At 40.5% G+C, this 23,650-nt stretch overlaps 1 protein-coding gene across 2 annotated transcripts in view; it reads left to right on the top strand.

Annotated features, from left to right (window-relative positions):
* Positions 1 to 810: 810 nt before the first annotated feature.
* The window catches only part of LOC140210185 (protein downstream neighbor of Son-like), a 37,807-nt gene continuing 14,967 nt past the window's right edge, over positions 811 to 23,650 (top strand). Inside the window, exons 1-3 of one of the 2 annotated variants that reach the window (XM_072279069.1) lie at positions 811 to 1,268; positions 12,237 to 12,709; positions 20,490 to 20,681. In XM_072279069.1, coding sequence (XP_072135170.1) covers positions 974 to 1,268; positions 12,237 to 12,709; positions 20,490 to 20,681 — 960 coding nt within the window. In that variant the 5' untranslated portion in view covers positions 811 to 973. The remainder of the gene's footprint in view (positions 1,269 to 12,236; positions 12,710 to 20,489; positions 20,682 to 23,650) is intronic. The other variant, XM_072279064.1, reaches the window with a different exon arrangement.

The raw sequence follows: 23,650 nt of genomic DNA, 5'->3' as shown, positions 1-23,650 counted from the left end.
GAGTTGGGATGATATGTTACATTGTACAAAGCACTAAGTCATATTTGGAGTATTTTATGCAGTTCTGGTCACCATAATTTAGGAAGGATGTGTTTAAGCTAGAAAGTGTACAGAAAAGGTACACAGGAATGTTGCATGGACTTAGAGGACTTGAGTTAGAAAGAGATATTGAAAAAGGTAGAACTGTTTTTCTTGGAGCGAAGGAGACTGAGGAGTGACCATAGAGGTCATGAGCATGAGCAATACAGGTAGGCTATATATTAACTGTCTTTTATCTGGGAGGGGTGTCTAAAATCACAGGGCATATGTTTAAGATGATAAAGAAAAGTTTTAAAGGGAATTTAAGGTTAAGTTATTCCACACAGTATATGGAATGAGAGCCTAGAAGAGCTGGTAGAGGCTGGTACGGTTAAAACATTTAAAAGACACTTGGACGGGTATATAGACATGAAAAGTTTGGAGGAATGGGCCAAATGCATGTAAGTGGGATTAGTGTAGATAAGCATGATCAAGTTGGGCTGAAGGGCTTGTTCCTGTATGTTATAACTCTATGAATTTATTAATGATTCCAGCAATCTATATGCAGAGAGGATGTTTCTCCTGACTGAGGAGTACAGGGTTCAGAACACACGAGTTTTAGGTCCTTTCTAACTGAGCTGAGCTGGGGAATCTTTGGAATTCTTGACCCCAGGAGACTGGTAAGGATCAGGCATTGTGCTCAGATTTCTGTGATGATTCAAAACAGAGATCACGGCATTTAGTAAAATTAGACATACCAGGATATGCGAGAAAATGGCGCTGAATAAGATTGATGTTAATGAATGGTGGAACAGGCTCAAAGGACTGTACGGCCTCCTCTTGTGCCTCTGTCGATGTTGAACTACAACTCCCATGATACTTGGGGAGGTGATACGCAGGCTGGCGACGCGGTGTAGGCTGGGATGTGAGTTCCCCAGCTCCGGCCTCGGCGACCATGGTGGGCACTTACTGCTGCGTCCCGGGCTGCTTCAACAACACACTCAAGAATAAGGAGCTCTCCTTCCACGTCTTCCCCAAAGACGAGACATTGCGAGGTGTCTGGATCCGCAACCTGTCGCGCCTGGACGAGAGGAAATTCAGTGTGTGGCAGCCCAAAGCCCATCACAAAGTCTGCGACGCGCACTTCGCAGGAGGCAAGAAGACCTACATGAACAATGTGCCCATAGTCTTCCCGGTGAAGGCCGAGAGATCCCGCAGGAAGGATCAGGCCAGCCAGCCCACGCCATCAGGTACAACACCCTATACCAGCCTAGCTGCAAACGGCAGAGGCAAAAGTTTAATCCTTGGTTCTGTATGTGTCTCAAAAATGGAAATTTCTGACTTATGTTTCTATGTATGTAGACATTAGCGTTATCTGTTGGTCTTGCATATAATCCGCCCTCAAATGGATTACTGGCACAGACGGGGAGATTTCGAATGTGCCTTCTAAGCTGCAGTCTGTTTGCAGTCCAAACTGAGCTCCTCAGTAGTGTAAACGTGTCACGAGATTGGTTTTTGTTGTGTATGTTTGTGTTGGTGCTGTGGTTTTAATGACCCGTTTTCGAAATAGTTTCGATATATAGCTGCTTCAGTTTCGTCCATCATAGTCTCTTAATTTAAAATAAAAACTGCTTTTTTGATAGAATTTGTAAGAATGTGACTGCTGCCCTTGTTTCTTTATCTTCTATTTTTCCGCACCTTCTATAATTCAGGCATAAAATGTCAGAAGCGAGTTGATAAGAGATTTAGCAAATTTTTGCTGTCCCTCCCTCCATGGTACATTCTGGGAATAAAGGCTCCCAATGAGACTTTGCTACATTTGCATATTCTGCCTAACGCACAGTGCATTGAAATGCAGTGATCTAGTCATTTTAATGAAGATTGAGGTGAAATTAAAAATGGATAAATTAATATTACACTTCCGATGGTGTTCCTTATATCACTGTTACTTAGTGTTGTACTCGGACAATGACACTAAAATAGTTTGATGGATAATGAAGAAGGCTATCAAGTCTATAAGGATCTTGTTATGTTGAGTAAATGGGCTGAGAAATGGCAAATGGAGTTTAATTTGGGTGAGTTTGAGATGCTGCATTTTGAAAAGTCAAATCCAGGTATGGTCTTCACAGTGAATAACAAAGCCCTTAGGAGTTTGGCAGAACAGTAGAAGTACTAGGCTCCCTGCAGGTGGAGTCAGACGTAGACAAGGTGATGAAGAAGGCTTTTGGTCTGCTTGCCTTCATACATCAAGCATTGAGTACAAAAGTGGGGAGATCATGGTGTGGTTGTACATGATTTGACTCGGATATTGTGGTCAGTTTTGGTCACCCTGCATATAGGAAAGAAGTTATTAAACTCTCGTGCAGTAAAGATTTACACGAATGTGCCAGGTGTTGAAGTACTGAGTTATAGAGAGTTTGGATTGGCTACGATCTTATGCCTTGGAGTGTGGCAGACTAAGAGGTGATCTCATAGAGGTGTATAAGATCACGTGGGGCATAGTTAGGTTGAATGCACACAGTTATGGAATCAAAGACTATAGGGCACAGGTTTAAGATGAATGAGGAAAGATTTAATAGGAACTTGAGGGGTAATGTGAAATGAGCTGCACAAGGAAGTGGTTGAGGCAGGTAGAATAACAACTTTCAAAAAACAGTTGGTCAAGTACATGGACTGGAGGTTTAGAAGGTTGTGGGCGAAATGTTGGTAAGTGGGACTAGCTTGGATGAGGCATTTTGGTCAGCATGGAAAAATTGGGCCAAAAGGCCTGTTTCCATTCCTTATAACTCCATAGAGTATGGAATGAGAAAAACCATGTTAATGTGATAAAGTGCTACTGTAAGCAAATTTGTGTGTTCTTAGAGAGATACACTGTGAATTTGGCCCAACATTATGTCTGAACTGGAAAATATACACCTATTTAAAACAGAAATACTGATTTTCCAAAATTATTGGAAGAAACATAAGAGGTTTAAGATTGTGATTTGCCAATAGGTGTTGACTTTCAAGCGTGTACTGCTTCATTTAACTTTCTTAAGCAGTCCATTGTGGGAGGTGAAGACTACCTTACATTTGTAGTATAATTTCATAACCTGTGATATCATAGCATGCTGGCTGGCACGGTACTGCAGCAGTTCGCACTGCTGCCTCCGAGCTCCAGGGACCGCGTTCAGTTCTGACCCAAGCTGCTGTGCATGTGTATGATTTCTATGTTCCCGCTGTAACCATGATGGTTTATGTTGGGAACTCCACTTCCCTTCCAAGTCCCAATGCTGCACTGACAATTGGCTACTGAACCCAGCGATGCAAATTAGTGGCAAAAAGGGTGCTTGAGAGTGTGGGAGAGAAAAACTGCAGCTACAGGGGAAAGGAAATGCAATTAGATCTGGTGGAGTTACTCTGCAGTGAGGTGGCCTGGACTTGATGGGCTGGTAATAAGACTAATGTGCTCGTGATTTTTTTTTAGGCTCTTTTAATGGAGAGAGTAGTCAGTGAGATTTTTTTAAAACGCTTCCCACTGTCTATATCTACATTCAGTGGCTACTTTATTAGGTACATTCTGTACTTAAAGTGGCAACTGAGTGTATGTTCACGCTCTTCTGCTGCTCGAGGTCATCCACATCGAGGTTCAACATGTTGCACAGTTAGAGATGCTCTTCAGCACACCACTGTTGTAATGCATGGTTATTTGAATTACCGTCGCCTTCCTGTCAGCTTGAACCGGCCTGGCCATTCTCCCCTAACCTCTCGTTAACAAGGCGTTCCCAACCACAGAACTGCCGTTTACTGTATATATTTTGTTTTTCTCTGAACTCTAGAGACTGTTGTGTGTGAACGTCCCAGGAGATCAGCAGATTCTTAGATACTCAGTCCACCCCATCTGGCACCAACAATCATTCCGCGGTTAAACTCAACATACCTGTGCACATGACAATAATTCAACTTGATACCATAAGAATAAATAGCCTCCTTTATTATAAAGTAATATTTACCTGGCATTTATGGAGAAAAATGTCTGTGATATTATTAGCAGCATACTAATACCTGAATGAGTGCACAGTCTTGTGAGAACATTTTGGTTATTTTCAATGTAACCGAAATAGCGCTCTTCCGAATGAACACAATGTGAATTTTGTTTTATAGAACAAATTTTAATCTATCTGGAAATCAAAAGCAACAAAAAAAGTTATTAGGTTTATACTATTGGTGGGACTAGGTGAGAGTAAGAGTTCAGCACGGACTAGAAGGGCCGAGATGGCCTGTTTCCGTGCTGTAATTGTTATATGGTTATATACCCTGCCTGGTGTTTTGTTTTTTCTCTTGTTTGGTAGGTTAGGCTTGCAACAACTGGTGTTTGGAAGATTGAGAAGTGACTTGATGTAAAAAAATATAAATGTAGAAGATCCTTTTGAGGCCCTTTGACAGGGTGAATGTGGAATGGAAAAATTAGGAGTCAATATTTCGAAGTAAATGGATAAATGGGTGACATATTGGCAGAGCTAGTACAGCTGCTGTCTCATAGCTCCAGTGACCTAGTTGCAGTCTTGACCTTGAGCAGTCTGTGTGGTGTTTGAATATTCTTGCTGTGACCATGTGGGTTTTATAGATACCAAAGACTTGCTAGTTAATTGCCCACAGTAAATTGCCCCTGGTGTGTAGGTGAGAGGGAGTTGATGGGAACGTGAGGCCCTCCGTTGGTTCTTAGCTGTCTGTGTGATATCTAAGCCAGGGCAGTATGAGATGGAGAGCAGGCTGTTGCCCGTGTAGCAAGCTCCCCTTCTGCACACAGCTGATGAAGCCAAAGGAAGAGCTTACAGCAATATAGTTTGGCACCAGCAATGTGTCAGAGTTGCCAGTCAGCTTTGAACTCGACATAGGACTGCCTTTGGAACTCCAGCTCTGGATGTTTCCTGGGGGTTTATTCCTGAAGCCTTGCCCATGAGTGGGTACAGATGCAAGGCAGCAGATGTTTGAGATCAGAGTTTTCCTCTTCATAGATAAGCTGCCAACCATGGCTGATGAGCCATATCTGCCCTTAGCAACTGGTTTTAAGGCACCAGTAACTCACCTTTGTCCCTTCTCCTGTCAGTAGAAAGTGTTTTGCTGTGCTTAGTGGCTACGCCACACGTAAGGATAACAAAAATAGGATTATTGGAGAGTTGGCAGCTCTTTGATTTGTGCCCTGTGACTGTGGCATAAACATTTTGCAGAATCTTGGAACCCTCGTCCTCAAATGTTGGTGGAAGCAGAGTATTTGAATTTTTTTTAAGATAGCTAGGTACTTGATGAGGAAAAGGAAGAAAAGTAAGCGTCGGGAGACAGTAGTGCAGAGTTAAGGTTAGATGAGTCATGATCATTAAATAGCGGAGCCAGTTAAGAGGCCTATTTCCATGCATTTTAATTCGCATTGGCTTATTATTGTTACATATATGAAATATGGTGGAAAGGCTTTTTGTTTGAGTGTCATTCAGATAGATCATGCCATAGATTGAGGTAGTGAAAGGAAACACATTGCTGAATATACTGTAGCAGTTACAAAGAGGGTACAGTTTGTCTTTATAATTTTGTATGCACTTAATGTAACATAAGAAATTAAAGTAAAAATGACCATTCAGCCCATTTTACAACCTCTGGCATTCAGTAAGCATGATTAATCTTTTATCTTTGCTTTCCTGCACTAATCAAATATTCCTTCATTCATTTAATATCCCAAAATCTATCAGTCTTGAACATATTTAGTGATTGAGTGTTCATAGCACTCTTGAGTAGAAAGTTCCAACGATTCACTACCCGCTGGGTGAATATAATTCTCTTTATCTCTGTCCTGAAATTACGAGTCCTGGAAGAAATCTGGCAGCAGTTTCTGAAGTACACATTGGCAATTAAATGCAGTAATCCAGAAGCAGTTCGCTTTTCTTCCACTGGGAGTGATGTTTCTGTAGCATAATATGTAGAAATCGGGAAGTGATGAGAACAAAGCATTGACACTTTTAAATGTATAAAAATATTCTGATGAAAGTCCTGCTTTGCATGAGTTTCAAGTGATGATTTTAATGTAGCATAATTAGTTTAAACACCTCTTGGCATGAGAGCTCTAATTTTACATGCACAGAATATTATTGGAAAACATTTCAAAGTTTCATAATGCTTGAAATAAATATTTATTTAAGTCTTTGCATGATATTTCCGATATAATCTTGTGCACGATCTCCAAACTTTTTCTCATGTGCTATAGAAATTGTTTAATAATTTATTCCAAAATGAATTGTGCTTTTTACAGCTCTTGTTTCTGAGATTTTTTTCATGTTATTAGTTGCTTTCACTGTTTGATAGCATGATTGTTGCTGGATACCAGCAATTCCTTAAATTCGCCACTTAACAGTTTTTTAGAGATGACAAATTCACACCCAAGAAATTACTGGATCTTTGTGGGACTCCAGATTTGTATCTGAATAATCTTGGAGGCCTGATTTTCATATTTGGATAGAAAACCTGTAGAGGTAAATATCCGGGCATTGCTGTGAACTATTCTGTATTTTTATCACATTGCTGTGAACTATTCTGTATTTTTATCATATAATCCATCTCGTACAACTATCTTGTGACATTTCTAACAATTTCTGTTGCAAGGATAATATTCAGTTTTCAATTGCTAAAATGTACATTTTATATTATGAGCATATAATATTCAATTTGAACTTTCCTGTGTTCAATTTTTTGTTCAAAGAAACAAGTGCCTCTTTTCCACCGACTGTCTCTTCAACAAGCCTTTTCTAAAAGGTGCTATGTGCTGTTTTAATGCAGACTCATTTCATTTTGACTGTTGGCACTTTTAAAATCTAACATAATGGTTATGCCCTTTTATCGATTTGTGAAGCAGCTACAAATTGCTAGTTATTTGCAGTCCCTGAGAAAATGGCGCCAGAGGAGGTTTAATAGCATCCAGACCACAGCCTTGCTTTCTTCCTGGCTTTAAGAAAATAGTCGCCTTAACAATACATCACTCTTAAGTAATTAACTGTCATAATATGGAATATTAAGAATATTGTTTTAGTGGAGGGAGGAAGGCTAGTGAACGTACTGAAAAGCATGACCTATATACAGCAAGTTGGCATACAGGTATAGCAAGTATGCAGGCAAGCAGAATGTTGGTGGGGGGGGCCGGGAATCTCATTGAAACCTACTGAAAGTTGAAAGGACTAGATAAGGTGGATGTGGAGAGGATGTTTCCTGTGTTACGTGACCACGGTTTCATTTACTGTGAGTGTCACTTTGAAACGCCTGTATGAGGCAGGACTATGATATCAGTATAATAAGCTACCATGGACCGCTGGGACTTTCAGTGGGGAGAGAGAGGGAGGAAGAGAGGGCTGTCAGGACTTCAGCTCGCTATGATATGGGTAAAGTCTGATACGTTCCCATGCCCAAAGGACTGGGTTGAGTAACTGCACACAGTGCACATTGGATTTGTGACTGTCACTTCCTATAATCCTTGCGTGGATTTTTGTTGGAGTATCCTGTGGAAACCACTTTCGTTAACCCTTCCCTGGATTCGGGTGTGCTCTGTGGTAACCATTTGTGCGAAGGGATATCCTGTGACTGTCACCTTGGGATATTTCTACGTGGATTTCGGAATGACTTGACGGATAAGATCTTCGGCGACTGTTACTTCGTTTTCCCAGCGTGGAACCTGTGGAATTCTTCGTAATCGCCTTCTCTCTACATTTTAACGTGGATTTACAAATCTCTCCCCTCATTTATTCCATGGATTACTGGACCATTCTAGTTTGCCATCTTAAGACTTTAAGAACTGTTCCTAAGCTTGACAGTTTGGGAGCAACACACACACATAACACTGTTAACTTCTGTTTATTTTGTTTAATCTTTTATTTTCTTTTGAGTAGATACTAATAAAGATAGTGGTTTTAACATTAAACCCTGACTCAATTTGTGATCTATTGCTGCTGGTACGTGAAACCCATGGTAGGGGTATCCAGAACTCGAGGGCAAAGCCTCAAAATTGAGGGGCGACCATTTAGAACAGAGTTAAGGAGGAATTTTTCTTTTACCCAGGGAGTAGTGAATCTGTGGAATGCTCTGCCACAGACTGTGGTGGAGGACAAGTCCATGGGGAGATTTAAAACGGAAGTTGATAGTTTCCTGATTGCTCAGGGCATCAAAGGATATGGCGAGAAGGCAGGTGTTTGGGGTTGAGTGGGGTCTGGGATCAGCCATGATGAATGACAGAGCAGACTCGATGGGCTGAATGGCCTAAATCTGCTCCTATGGCTTACGGTCTTTCTTTCAGGGAGAATGGAGTGGAAAGGGTAAGAGAACCTTTCTATAGCTGGACAGGGATAATGAGAACTATGTACAGTTTGGGTTTTCTTATTGAGAGTCACAGAGAAATGCAGCAGGGAAACAGGCCCTTCGGCCCATCTAGTATATGCTGACCATCAGTTACCTGCATACATTCCCATTAACTCGCCTCAGTTCTGCCTGCTCACCCACACACCAGGGGCAATTTACTGTGGCCAGTTAATCTACCAACTTGCAAGGCTTTGGCATGTGGAAGGAAGCCTCACTGGCACGTGTAGAACTTGCAGACTTCACTTGGACAGAGTCATAGGTCAGAATTGAACGTAGGCTGCTGTAACTGTGCAGTCCAAATGCTAGGGTAAATTTGCATTGGTGTGAGTGCTGGGAAATTTCACTATGTTCGATACTGGAATACAGTGATTGCCTTAAGATAAATTGTTGGCCAGTTTGATCCTATGCTGATTGGTGTCCAGAAAAACAGTGATTTTGTTGTAATATACTGAATAAACGATATATTACTATTATTTCCCCTCGTACTACCTCTGTGTTAATGTACTGAATATATACATGGCTCAATTTAATATCAGATAATATATACAGTATACTACCTTAAATTCTTACTCTCTGCAGACATCCACGAAACAGGAAAAAAACCCCAAAGAATGAATGACAGAAAAACACTAGAACCTCAAAGCCCGCGTTCCCTCTTCCCATGCAGAAGGAGCAGCAAGCATCAATCCTCCCCCTCCCCATCCTCCCACCTGCCTCAGCAAAAGCATCGCCCCCCCCAACCCACCGTGCAAGCAAAAGCAAAGCCCACAAAGAGATAAAAATCTAGAGGCCATCAACAAAAACCACTGTCCATCCTAACATTTTGACATCTCACGGGCTCTCTCACTCTCACTAACAAGTGAGAGAGCGGTATTGCTTCCACCACAGAGAGAGGGGAGGCCAACAGCTTGCTGTTTTGATGTTACAATCTGCAATGTCGCTTATTTTGACAGCAGAACACTCTGCTGTCTTGATGTTTCAGTCTCCCACAGTGTTTCAGTCGGCGACCTCAGCAAGGAATCAGTCATCTGCAGGTCTGCACTCTGAAGGCACGCGTCTTCTAGGTCGTTCCTGAAGATATCAAAAACGCTAGGCCGCTCAGCAAGGTCTGAGAGCCGGAACCCACCGCTGCAAAGAACTGTAGTTTGAGTGCAGCTGAAGATCAGAGACTCTGATGGTATTTTGCGGCAATAACAGACCAATTTACCAATTTCTGTACAAGATTGTGAGGGGGTTTTACATGTGGCTGTTTAGAAGATATCTCCACTTGTGGGAGGTCTTAAACTTGGAGGCATGATTTTAGGATGAGGTTTCCCGCATAAGATGAGAAGTTGTGAATTGTTGGGATTTCTCACAAAACAAGATGTGGAGGCAAAATCACTGAATATTTTTAAAGTTGAGGGCAGCATTTTTTGCTCTATTGAGGAATTGAGAGTTATGAGGATTGGGGAAGAGAGCAGAATTAAAGCCAAAATCATATCAGTCACAGGTTTATTCAATGACAGCAAGCTTGAAGGGCCACTTCTATTTCTTATGAATTAGGGCAAAGGTCTCTAGAATCCTTCAAAAATTCTTTTGCATCAAATATAACCAAATATAAAGTGTATGAAAATCATAATCACAAAAGATTCCACAGATACTCAACCTTGAGCAAAACATACAACTACTCAGGAAGTTAGGTAGCATCTACAGATGGGAATAAACAGTCCATGTTTGTGGCTGAGACCCTTCATCAGGATTGGAAAGGAAGAGGGTAAGAGTAAGAAGCAGAAAGCAAAATAGTATAATCAGATGTTAACATCTTCCCATCATATGTTGTAGTTGTGTTGTTAATGACATCCTTTTGTCCTTTTCTGTTCAATGCTGCATTTCTTAAGATATGGCAAACTCTTATTTCAGGATATTCTGCAGCACCCAAATACTGTATTTTCAGAATGTAAATGTAACTGTCCCTCTGAGACTGTGTTCCACTCCCATGATCAATGCTGAAACTCACGATCTCCGAATGTTTTAAATCAGCAACCAATCTTTGTGCTAACACCCTATACTGTAATATGGACTAACTCTTTAAGTGTAAGGACAGATACACTTAAAGATATGCTAGTTCTTGCCCCATATTGGGCTTTTCTTTTACTCTTTATTGCCATGAAAAAAAAGTATTGAAAAAAAATTTGACAAGAATAGGATAGTAATTTTGTGCTCCACGTATCACCAGATCGCATGCTGTCTGTTCCATATGTATTCAGAGGCTGATATTTTGGTTACCATTTCCCTCAGCATAACTTACTCATGGTGTACCTGCTCACTAACTTTTGGTATTTCATGAATAATACTGGATCACACTGAAATCTTTATGGTCCAGTCCTCAACTGGGGTTGCTATTACAATAGAGTTTACAGCACTTTTAGTTTTAGACAGAAGCATAAATTTGAGCCAAAGATAGCAAAAAGATTTTGATACAATTCATTAGACCTTGAGGTAAATAGGAATGCCCACTACAATAATCAGCAATAACAGTTAGGATGGTGCCATTAACTTAGATTGTGGACAACTAGCTAGTTTGTGTGGATGAAAGTCTAGACTGTTATTTAATAAAAATGCATTTCTGCTGTATAATCATTTTGAATTGCTCTTGAAACTAATGTCACAAAAATCAGTGTTTTATATGTTTGCCTATGAATAAATATGTGTTAGATCCTATAATTTCCAATATTTCGTGAAGCAGTTATCATCACTGCATAGCCACAAATGAGTTAATAATTTGCTTTCCATTTATTTATCCAGTTACTCCACAGAATAGGTTTGTGCCATTATTACTGAGGGGATCTTCTCTTGTGATAAATTATGGAGACAGCAATAAGTAACTGGGCTCATCTGAATATGAATTGAAATATCTGTTTATTTCCACAGCAAATTCAGATTATAAATAGTTGACACTGTCAATGCACTTGTATTCCTATAGATTAGATGTGGAATTTAATTACAATATACATTAACTAAATACCATATTGTCCTTTTTGACATTAATTTAATGATGCTTCATGTTTTCCTATTAAAGGTCTAAGGCCCTGCAATAGTGTCTATTACATCTTGGGTGTAATTACAACTTTGACTACTGTTTGAATGTATGGGTGAAATGTGTGCTGGTTGAAGTCCTTGGAAGAAAGTACATGTTGCTCTGTGGAAATCAACTTCATCTTCCAGGAGTACAGATCATAGTAGGAATGTTGATCAGATTGAACAAAGGAATGCAAAGTATCAAAATATTTTCAGGGACGGATAAAATATTTTAATATATCCTGGTCATACTACCATTTCTTCTTTAACCATCATTATGATGCTAAGTAGTTTCACAACCTCGAACAAGCGAAAACTATAAAATCCCACTTGCATCTATTTGGCCGCAAACAACAGGAATTCTGCAGATGCTGGAAATTCAAGCAACACATCAAAGTTGCTGGTGAACGCAGCAGGCCAGGCAGCATCTCTAGGAAGAGGTGCAGTCGACGTTTCAGGCCGAGACCCTTCGTCAGGACTAACTGAAGGATAATCCTTTACTCCCTTACTCACTCTTCCTTCAGTTAGTCCTGACGAAGGGTCTCGGCCTGAAACGTTGACTGCACCTCTTCCTAGAGATGCTGCCTGGCCTGCTGCGTTCACCAGCAACTTTGATGTGTGTTGCATCCATTTGGTCCATTTCTCTAACCATATCCAATCTATATACCTGTCCAAATGTCTTTTAAATGTTATAACCTCTACCACGTTCCATAGAGCCAAAATCCTCAGTGTGGAAAAACTTGCCCCTTAAATTCCCTTTAAAATCAACAATTTTTCTTATTTTTGTTTAGGTCGACCTATAAATGGTGGGAACCACTTTCATTACCCCCAGAACGTCTTGGCATTTCACAAGAAGGCAAAGCAAAAGTATGGCCAGATACAACACAAGGATCTTCCAAAAAGAATCAAAGTACCTTTTGCTGTTCCTACGGTCCAGAAGGAAGGATCAGTTGTAGCGTCTTTATCATTGAATCATCAGGAGGGTGAAGATGAAAAGGCACGTTTTGAAGCTGCACAGACTCTATTGGATATCTTCAAAGTTAATTCTGGCTGTGAGGATGTTCAAATGACCTCCGTGTGTGAGGCATTGCAGCAAATCAATGAAAAGCTGAATACCGAGATTGCTGATTTAAAAGATGAACATCGTTATCTACAGGAAGAATATAATCAGATTAGCGGCGAGTTGAAGAGATTTAAAGAAAGCGAACCTAAATGTTGCACTCAGATTCCACTTTGTTCTACATCTCCATGGCTCCAGATTAAAGTAAGCTTGGAATTTACAAATATAGTTGGCGTTGTGAAGTGAATTATATGTTTGCTTTAGTATAATATATTTCTTATTATCATTTAGACATGAATTTGGTGTTTAATTTTTTTTCTGATGCAAATGGTTCAATATGATGTCCTAATAATTGTAAGTTTTGTATATTGAACATGTGTAGCCTTTATTTTATAGAGTTGTGGAGTCATAGAAAAGTATGAAACAAGCTCTTCGGTCCATCTAGTCCATTGCAACTCCCAGTGACCTACACCAGGACCATAGCCCTCCATACCCTTCCCATCCATATACCTATCCAAACTTCTCTTAAACCTTGAAATTGAGTTTGCGTGCACCACTTGTGCTGGTAGCTCATTCCACACTCTTACGACCCTCTGAGTAAAGAAGTTTCCCCTCGTGTTCCCCTTAAACTTTGCTCCTTTCGCCCTTAACCCACGACCTCTAGTTGTAGTCCCACCCAACCTCAGTGGAAAAAGCCTGCTTATGTTTATCCTATCTGTACCCCTCAGGATTTTGAATATCTCTATCAAATCTCCCCTCAATCTTCTATGTTCCAAGGAATAAAGTTCTAACCTATTCAATATTTCCTTATAATTCGGGTCTTGTGTCAGACCCCCAGGTCTGCCTGCCGAAAAAGGGAGATAAAAAGGAGCGACACACACACATCTAGACGGAGTGCACTCGTGGCGCTAGCAAAAAGGACACGTGAGTCAAAAAAAAAGAAAGCAAGGGGAAAATGGGGCAAAATTAACATAACAAAGATGGCGATGATTGGAACCATTACAGCATTGAAGACTGGGCAACTTACATTGAAAGAGTGGAATTATATTGTGAGGCTAACGGTTTTAAGGATGAAAAGAAAGCCAGCGTCTTACTCAGTATTATGGGAGCAAAAACATACGGCCTGCTACGGAGCTTGTTAACCCCTGAAAAGCCAGCTGACAAAATGTTCAGGAAAATGGTAGACAATCTCCAACAGCATTTAAACCCCAAACCACTGGTCATTGCTGAAAGATTTAAGTTTCACAATCGGAATCAGAGCAAAAACGAAAGCATTTCTGAATATTGTCCTGAATTGCGCAATTTATCAGAACATTGTCAGTTTGGAGCTGGTCTATCGGACGCATTGAGAGACAGGTTAGTGTGTGGCATGCACTGTGAAACCACACGGAAGAAGCTTCTGTGTGAAAGAGACCTTACATTCGAGAAAACGCTAAACATTGGAATATCAACGGAAACAGCAGCACGGGGTGCTTCCGAGATGCAACAAAAATCTCTGGAATATGCCACAAATAAAATGTCACTGAACAGGAATGAAGAAAAGAAACGTTACCGTTGTGGGATCAGGTCACATGACCCAGATGACTTGGTTTAAAGACAAAGAATGCAGAAACTGTGGCAAACAGGGCCACATTGGCAGAGTATGCAAAGCTAGTTAATAGCAGAAAAAGGGCAAAATACAGAGAAACAAGAAATCACAGAAAGGAAAATACACCAAGGTACACAAAATGAAAGAAGGCAGTTCTGATGAAAACAACTCCAATGAAAGTGAATTGTCTTGTCGGCAACCTCACAGCGTGAAAGAGACAGATGATCGAAGAGTAATATGGATCATTCCACAAGTGGCAGGTGTGAGACTGAAAATGGAGTTGGGCACAGGGTCAGCTTTAACAGTGATCTCTGTACACGACTACAAATAACTGTTTTCGCACATACCTCTGAAATGAACAAAACTTCTACTAAAAATTTATACAGGACAGAAAGTGCGTCCCGAAGGCAAAATTAAAGTGACAGTGACCTACAGAGATAAAATACAGCAACTGAACCTCTATGTACTGAAAAATGGAGGACCACCGTTGCTGGGACGTGAATGACTCAGGAAAATCCAGTTGGATTGGCACACCATCAAGGCACTAGATGTGTCAACAAAGGAGGGCAGCTCAGCAGGGAAGATGTCCGCAGCTCTCCTCTCACCCATTGTCAACTATTACAATGAGGAGGAGGAGCTAGACACCGTCGACGATGAGGATGAACGCAGTATCCATGGCTGTGACTTGGATGAAGATATGGAGGATGCAAGTGAGACAGATATTGCCAATAAGCAGGATGATGAAGACTACCTGGAAGTAAAAGAGCAGATGTACCAGGAGAAATTGACAACTCTCAAAAGACAGCTACAACAGTTACAGGACGGCACTTCACAGGAGTTATCAGAAAAGGATGAAGAAACTATAGCAACAATACAAGGAAAGCATATGAAATGCAGAGCTTTTTCTGCAACTGGAGACAGAACAAGTGGAAAGGAATTATATTAGAGAGAAGAAAGCTGCAGTGAAGGAATTTAAAGATAAAAAGATTGAGTTGGAAGGAAAGAAAAAGATGATTGAGAATGAGAGGCTAACAATGGAACTCACAGGAGATTCTATGGAGGTAAAGCCAATAATGACTAAGAAACTAAGGAGGAGACCTAATGACCATGTTCCAATTACAGACAGAAGACGAAAACCTGCACCTTCGCAGTTAAATTACTCGTAACCAGATGAACAGATAATGGAAGATCTGCAAACTCTGAATAAGCTTAAATCTCTGAAAAGATCAGCATCTCCGTCTTCTCCTGAGTGTCTTGCCTGCACTCCTGCTGAATCACCAGCACAAAAATATGATGCATGAATAGAAGATGGGAAGCCATGTTATCATAAGAGATGGGATCATAAAGTTCAGGCTATCTATTTGGAATCTAAGGAGAATACGAAGGTTGGCTGTGTAATTAGCTCAAATGGAACAAATGAGATATGGGTAAGGAAGACAAGTGATAGTAGAAAGATGCGTATATATCTAGGACAGCTGCACAATGGAGTCTTCATTATATGGAGGCCATCTGCTGCCTAGAACTCTTAGCAAGTTGGAGGCGCACATCTTCTTAACTCCCTATGCTCAGAGGTCAACTTTTCATGACTTTTATATGGAAATTCGTATTAAAACAAACAAGTTTATTGACGGACGTTACCCGGAGAGGCAGAGAAGACTACCCCCCACCCCCCCAAGACTTGAGTCATAAATGGGTCTTACACCAAAAGTTTTTTGAAAAAAAATGCTTGTTATAATTTGATATTATTACGTTACTTTGTTATAATTTGATATTATGTTACTTTGTTATGATTTGATATTATTAAGTTACTAAGTAAACAAATGATAGGCATTTGTATATTAAGGGTAGACATATTTGTTTACTATAGTGACCCAGTAAGAAAGAAACAGTTGATACACTATTAAAATAAAAGGGGAGGAGTATACTGTATGGCCTACAGTATAATAAGAGACTACTTTATGTTGTAGGGACACGTCGTTGCATGCGCTATTAGGCACGTATTGAGCATGTGCTATTAGGCGCGTATTGATCTGTACGTGTGTGCCGAGTTCGGTTTCTGCCAGTAAAGAACCATGAACCTTAGCTCCTGTCTCCAGCATTTTTATTAATAGCATTGTTGTGTAACTAGGCCACGTACACAACACATTGAACTGCTGCTGCTTAGTTAACAAATTTCACGTCACATGCTGGTGATAATAAACCAGAATCTGTTTCTGAATTTGGAAGGTTTTGCTGAGTGGCATTCCTGGTATTATTTCTATATTCCTTGTGGTGTGAAATCCACTTCATCAATCTGGCCCCTGGACAATACAGAACGAAAGCTGCAAGAAGATGGTGCCAAAGTTTTCAAGGACCTTACTACAGAAGTAGCTCCTTTCAGCCAGTGCCTCACAGACAACGTGTTAACTTCTAGCCTACAAGTGCCACAAAGTGTCCATAGCTTTAGGCTGCCTTGAGTTCTGCCAAAACTAGTTCCTGCGAAGAGACATTTGGCTTCTCTTTCAAAAAGAGTTGAGACTGGTTCTGTGAGAATGATCAGAAGATAACAGGAGCTAATTCACAGCTAACTTAAGGATTTCCTGGATTGAAAACTGTTTCATTCGTCATGGGGGAAAAGAAACACATCCTACAAATGCTTGCAGTCCCCATTCTAACAGAAAACTCAGAACCGAAAGAAGAGATGCAGAGAGCATAGGAGGCTGAGTAACTTGCTGATGGCCCTTCTTCTCTGAAATGAGATGGCAATGAGATTCTTTTGGTTTTTCTGATGCACCTTGGAACACTTTTTGTGTTAAAGGTGCCATATAGATCCAAATTATGTGGAAAATGTAATCAGAGTGAAACACTTTGATATTTACGTGGGTGCAGAAGCTTGATGTTGTTGAGTTATCATATCAAAGGGTCCCTCCTACACGTGCACGAGTAGTGTGTATAGTAGGTGTACTGTGTGTATGTGGCTATCATTATGGAATTGTGCTTAATTCTAATGAAATTTACATAATTCGGTCTTCAGGCCTGACCATTACCTTTTCAAAATTGACTTTATATGAGGAGAGGGTGGGATGGAATTCTGTTTCATTCACTTGGCTGCCCTTGTTAAAGGTATGGTGCTGTTCAACAGTGGAATCCGAACCTCAGCTCCAGCCAGTAAATGTGAATCCCTATTTGCCTGAAGAATTCACTGCGGCTGATCTCTTGATAGGGACTGAAAATTGTTGGAATTAACTTTACTTCTTTGTATTCCCTGCTGGTAACGTAATTTAATAATATTTATCACTGTATTGAGGCTTGCTGCATTAAGAGAGAGAATTGAAAGTTATTATAATCTATAAAGTCAGCATGAGGTACTGAGATTGGTATTACTGATGGCTGCTTTTGGTGGCCACCAGAGAAAAGAAGATAATTTCACTCCATGGCAATGGTACATGAAAACACTGCTGAATATTGCAGGTTATAAAGTACAACGCCAAACGCCAGGGATGTATGAGAGTGTGAAGAGCAGCGTATAAAATAAATGAGAAGATTTTACATCCCACTGTGATACTGGGACACCTATTATCTGATACGCGCTCATCTTTATAGTCTGTGTGAATTGCTGGGAGATAACATTTTGATACCCAGATATTTTTATGGTATGCCGCGATCCTAACACAGGCCTGTGATTCTGGGGGGAAAAAATAGTATCCTGGTAGCTGCCTTTGTTGGCTCAGCTGAAGTCTCAGAGGGGAGTTCTCTTGCCTGCTGAGCATCCTTGATACTTCTTGCACTGTGAGTGAAGGTTTGGAGCTGAGTGAGTACAGTACTTGAGCACCCTTTACTGCTCAGTTCCAGTGATAGGATATAAAGAGGCTTTTGGCAGACTTCAAACGAGGCTGTATTACCCAAGGGACTACAATGTCTTTAAGGTGCCAAAGTTCTAGAAATCCTGGAGTCTGTCAGTGGTGGGGGTAGGAGTCATCCAACCAGACACAGTAAGTTCCAGCCGAATCTTCTACAACATTTATGTTGCTGTGTTTGGGAAAGTCAGTATATCTGAAAGCCAATGGAATGCTCTCTGAATTCGTGAATAAGCACAAAAAATGGGAAGTGAGGATTCCTTGGTTGTTTTCCTTTAACTTTATCATGTGATTTTCATTATTTCTCTATTGGTGTTTATTTGTTCGAGACTATTCAACAAGTTTAGCTGATGTTAACACCAGAAGATTCCAGCCATTGTCCGTAAGGTTTGTACATTCTCCCCATGACTGCGTGAGTTTCCTCCGGGTGCTCTGGTTTCCTCCCACAGTCCAAAGACCTACTGATTGGGAGGTTAATTGGTCATTGTAAGTTGTCCCGTGATTAGGCTAGGGTTAAATCAGTGATTGCTTGGCGGCACGGCTTGAAGGGCTGGAAGAGCCTAGTCCAAGGCATATAAGACCATAAGACAAAGGAGCAGAAGTCGGCTATTTGGCCTATCGAGTCTGCTCTGCCATTTTATCATGAGCTGATCCATTCTCCCATTTAGTCCCACTCCCCCGCCTTCTCACCATAATCTTTGATGCCCTGGCTACTCAGATACCTGTCAATCTCTGCCTTAAATACACCCAATGCCTTGGCCTCCACTGCCGCCCGTGGCAACAAATTCCACAGATTCACCACCCTCTGGCTAAAAAAATTCTTCGCATCTCTGTCCTGAATGGGCGCCCTTCAATCCTTAAGTCATGTCCTCTCATACTAGACTCCCCCATTATGGGAAACAACTTTGCCACATCCACTCTGTCCATGCCTTTCAACATTCGAAATGTTGCTATGAGGTCTCCCCTCATTCTTCTAAACTCCAAGGAATACAGTCCAAGAGTGGACAAACGTTCCTCATATGTTAACCCTCTCATTCCCGGAATCATTCTAGTGAATCTTCTTTGAACCCTCTCCAATGTCAGCACATCCTATCTTAAATAAGGAGACCAAAACTGCCCACAGTACTCCAAGTGAGGTCTCACCAGCGCCTTATAGAGCCTCAACATCACATCCCTGCTCCTATACTCTATTCCTCTAGAAATGAATGCCAACTTTGCATTCACCTTCTTCACTACTGACTCAACCTGGAGGTTAACTTTAAGGGTATCCTGTACGAGGACTCCCAAGTCCCATTGCATCTCTGAACTTTGAATTCTTTCCCTATTTAAATAATAGTCTGCCTCTTTATTTCTTCTGCCAAAGTGCATAACCATGTACTTTCCAACATTGTATTTCATTTGCCACTTCTTTGCCTATTCTTCCAATCTATCCAAGTCTCTCTGCAGACTCTCTGTTTCCTCAGCACTACCGGCCCCTCCGCCTATCTTCGTATCATCAGTAAACTTAGCCACAAAGCCATCTATTCCATAATCCAAATCGTTCATGTACAACGTAAAAAGAAGTGGCCCCAACACGGACCCCTGTGGAACACCACTGGTAACTGGCAGCCAACCAGAATAGGATCCCTTTATTCCCACTCTCTGTTTCCTGCCAATCAGCCAACGCTTTATCCATGTATGTAACTTTCCCGTAATTCCATGGGCTCTTATCTTGTTAAGTAGCCTCATGTGTGGCATCCTGTCAAAGGCCTTCTGAAAATCCAAATATACAACATGCACTGCATCTCCCTTGTCTAGCCTGCTTGTAATTTCCTCAAAAAATTGTAATTGGTTTGTCAGGCAGGATTTTCCTTTAAGGAAACTGTGCTGAGTTCTGCCTGTCTTGTCATATGCCTCCGGGTACTCCATAACCTCATCCTTGACAATCGACTCCCAACAACTTCCCAACCACCGATGTCAAGCTAACAGGTCTATAATTTCCTTTTTGCTTCCTTGCCCCCTTCTTAAATAGCGGAGTGACATTTGCAATCTTCCAGTCCTCCGGAACCATGCCAGAATCTATTGACTTTTGAAAGATCATTGCTAATGCCTCCGCAATCTCCACAGCTACTTCCTTCAGAACACGAGGGTGTATTCCATCTGGTCCAGGGGACTTATCTACATATAGACAGCTTCCTGAGTACTTTCTCTGTAGTAATTGTGACTGCGCACACTTCTCTTCCCTGCCACCCTTGAGTGTCCGGTATACCGCTGATGTCTTCCTCAGTGAAGACTGATGCAAAATACTCGTTCAATAAATAAAAGAAAAATAAATAAAAGTGATAACTATCAACCTATTGATCCTTTTACTCATTACTGGAAATGTTCAGGGCATTATTTTCAGAATCATTTGAATAGATATAAAAATATAGTTCTATGCAAATATACAACTGCCTGTCATCAGAAACTGCAAGTAAAACATTCCCAGGAATAAGTTGGTAGTGCATTAAGTGTCTGTACTATTTGTACTAAATGTCCATACTTGTTGATTGGATTAATTTTTAAAACGTTACTCTCTTAGGCGTCTGGTGAATGTAGTGAAGAGCAGCCCATTGTTTACTCAGACTGCTACACTGACTGGAGTATAAAGACAAGGATCCTCATTACCTCACCTACTCCTATATCCTGGGCAAAAGTATGCAACCAATTGTTACCAAATGTGGGATCCATTAATGAAACTGCAATAAAACCTGATAAAGTTCACATTAAACAGGTGAGATGATTTATAAATAAAAATGGATTATTCATTATGGGCTGAATTGAAATAATCTGCTCACGTCATTTCCAAGCTATTTAGTTATTAAGTATTGCAATAAGGCATTTTGCCAATAGTAGCAATGAGCAAAATCCTTTCTATTCCTGTCTGTTGAATTGTCTACTCCCTCAAATGTACAGTATATATTAATGTCTTTCCACATTAGAATTTCATCTAGTTGTGAACATCTTCCATCTTTCATTGCTTTCCTTGTACACATCTTTTTTGATTTGCTGTCAGCAAAGAGCCTGAGCAACTTTTCTTTTTGTTTCTTTCTTTCATTAACTGTGGAAGAGCCAATGTTCTACGAGTCACATATACTTTTCACAGACATACCACTGTGGAGATAATGTATGGTGTTTGCACTTTATACCATGAGAAGCTCTTCCTTTATTCAACGAAGATGTGACTGGGGCTAGAAAAGAACAGGTTGTAAAAATTAATGCAGAATAACACAGAGGAATGACTTGCTTCTTTTAAAGACCGTGCCAACAGCTGATGCTGCTAATGGCGCCACCAAAACAGTGGTGATGGGTCAGCACGGCAACGCAGGAAATTTCAAATCACGCTGGTGAAAATAATGTCCAAACCAGCGTTGGAACCGGATTACCAATTACTGGATTCGAGGTGGTCAACCTGCATCAATATTTGTGTTTGTATGAGTATTATTTAATGAGTACATATTTGCATAAAAATTGCATTCCAAAAAGGAAGTTGGTTGTTTAGAATAACCTAACCAACAAATGCTTAATCCTATTACTAGGAAAATATACATTATAAGGAAAACGTATGCATGTAATGGTTTCCATGGTAGCATAGCGATTAGTGCAATGCTATTACAGGCTGGGGCATTGTGGAGTTCGAAGTTCAATTCTGGCAGCGTTGTGTAAGGAGTCTCTGTACGTCCTTCCCGTGGAATGCGTGGGTTATCCCCAACTGCTCCAGTTTGCACCCGCAGTCCAAAGATGTACCAGGTAGGTTAATTGGTCATTGTAAATTGTCCCGTGATTAGGTTAGAGTTGATCAGGGGTGTGGGATTGCTGGGGCAGTGTGGCTTGAAGGACCAGAAGGGGCTACTCCACTCTGCACTGCTAAATAAATAAATAAATAACCTGAAACTAAGATAAGGAAAGAGCACTACAAAGAAAAAGAAGTACATTTTGTTGTGAGCTCTTGAATTTGAAATGCCTTTTAATCAGGAAACCTTTTGAATCAATCGGTCATTCAGAATCTACCAACTGTAAGTTATTTGGACCACCAGGATCACATTTTAGAGCTGTGACTAAGTGTCTGGGGAGTGGTGGTGGAGGTTGTGCAGGTAGAGTTATTAACTTTGTTCTATTTCCATTCAATAAAATTAACCTATTGTATTCTGAAAGGAAATTGTTCTGTTTGCAGTGATGTAGCAGTTACCACTGCTACCCTTAAGCTAAAGAGGCCAGCGTTTTGATCCTGGCCTTGGGCTCAGTGTGTGGAGTTTTCACATTCTCCCTGTCTCTCTTTGGGGTTTCCCTGGTTGCTTTTGGTTTCTGGTTAATAGGTTAATTGGCTTGTCATATTGGCCCTGGTGTAGGTGGGTGGTGGGAATATTGCAGGAATGAAGGGATGATGGTGGAGTGGTGAAGGTATAAAGGCAAAAATGTAATTGGACAGGTGGGTTACTTGATAGTTGGCATGGAAGTAACTATACTGCAAGATTTTGTGATTAATGTTCAAGTTTCTTTCATCTTTAGAAATACAAATAGCCTTCTGAAATGTAATTGAGATATAATATTACTAGCTCTATTTTGTATGCTGATAGGAATATACTTTTAAAAACATTGCCTGGAGTTGATTGGTCTTTAAAGGAAGACTTACGTTTCTCTAACGCCTTTGAATGCTCCAATATCTCATAGCGCTTTGTTAATTAAATTGCATCCTCTGTTCGAGATGGGGAGACGTGATGACATGTTTGGTGTTCCATCTATGGGAAATTTTTGTGTGAGATTGATTAGGGGATAGAAATATTTTCAAGGAAACTCCACGTTCCTCTAAAGCACTTCTGCAGATCAGACTGCACTGCATTAGAATATCAGCGTGGATCTTGTGCTCAAGTCACTGGAGTGAGACTCGATTCCACTTATTGAAAGAAGAATTAATATTCTGAGCAATGGCTGTCATTTTAAGGCTACTAGTCTGCTTCATTGTGAAGGTTTCCATTTATCACTTTGATTGCTCTGAAAGTGACAGACCTCTTAGCCAGCAGTGTTGCATCAAATTTTGAATGCTTTTCCCAGTGTAAAAAAAGAGCAGAATTTATGACTTTTTTTTTGGTATGGCTCATAGAAACTTTTGCAAATTAATGCCAGCTTTGATTTGAGTTGACTTGGGATGAGAAATGGCCTCATTTGGAATTCAGCAATGTGATGCTATCAATCAGACATTGGACTATGAAAGATCAGAAAAGAAAGACACTTAAACCGAAACTCTAGGGAAAGGTTATTGATTGGTTCCTTGAGTTTATAATAAAATTGAGTCTTTCCTTTTTGTCAGGTTCATCACTAAATTTCAGGTATCAAGGGTTTTTATTCCTGCAGTTTCCTCGTCTATAAATGATTTATTGTTTTTCCATGGGAAGGATTTTTATGATTTATATCAAAATATTTCCTTGTCCAGGTCACAAGGAATGCACATTAAGCATAAACCTAAATAGACTATTGCTGATCAAATGCCATTTCAGATTGAACTAGCAAAACTCATTGCCTGCTTTTTGTTAAAGTAACGTCATTCATCTGGAAAATTGCACTGATAGTTTCAAAAACCACAGGTTAGGAGAGTGGGTCCTTGTGATATTGTTTTATTTGACTGAAATTATTTGACTCAGTCTACAGAGAGGAGATGATCAGCCACCAGTCCATTTTCCTATCCATTTGTGGAAGGAAGGCAAG

The sequence above is a fragment of the Mobula birostris genome, chromosome 2 (genome assembly GCF_030028105.1).
Source record: "Mobula birostris isolate sMobBir1 chromosome 2, sMobBir1.hap1, whole genome shotgun sequence".
Taxonomy (NCBI): domain Eukaryota; kingdom Metazoa; phylum Chordata; class Chondrichthyes; order Myliobatiformes; family Myliobatidae; genus Mobula; species Mobula birostris.
This window is presented reverse-complemented; position numbering and strand designations above follow the sequence as displayed.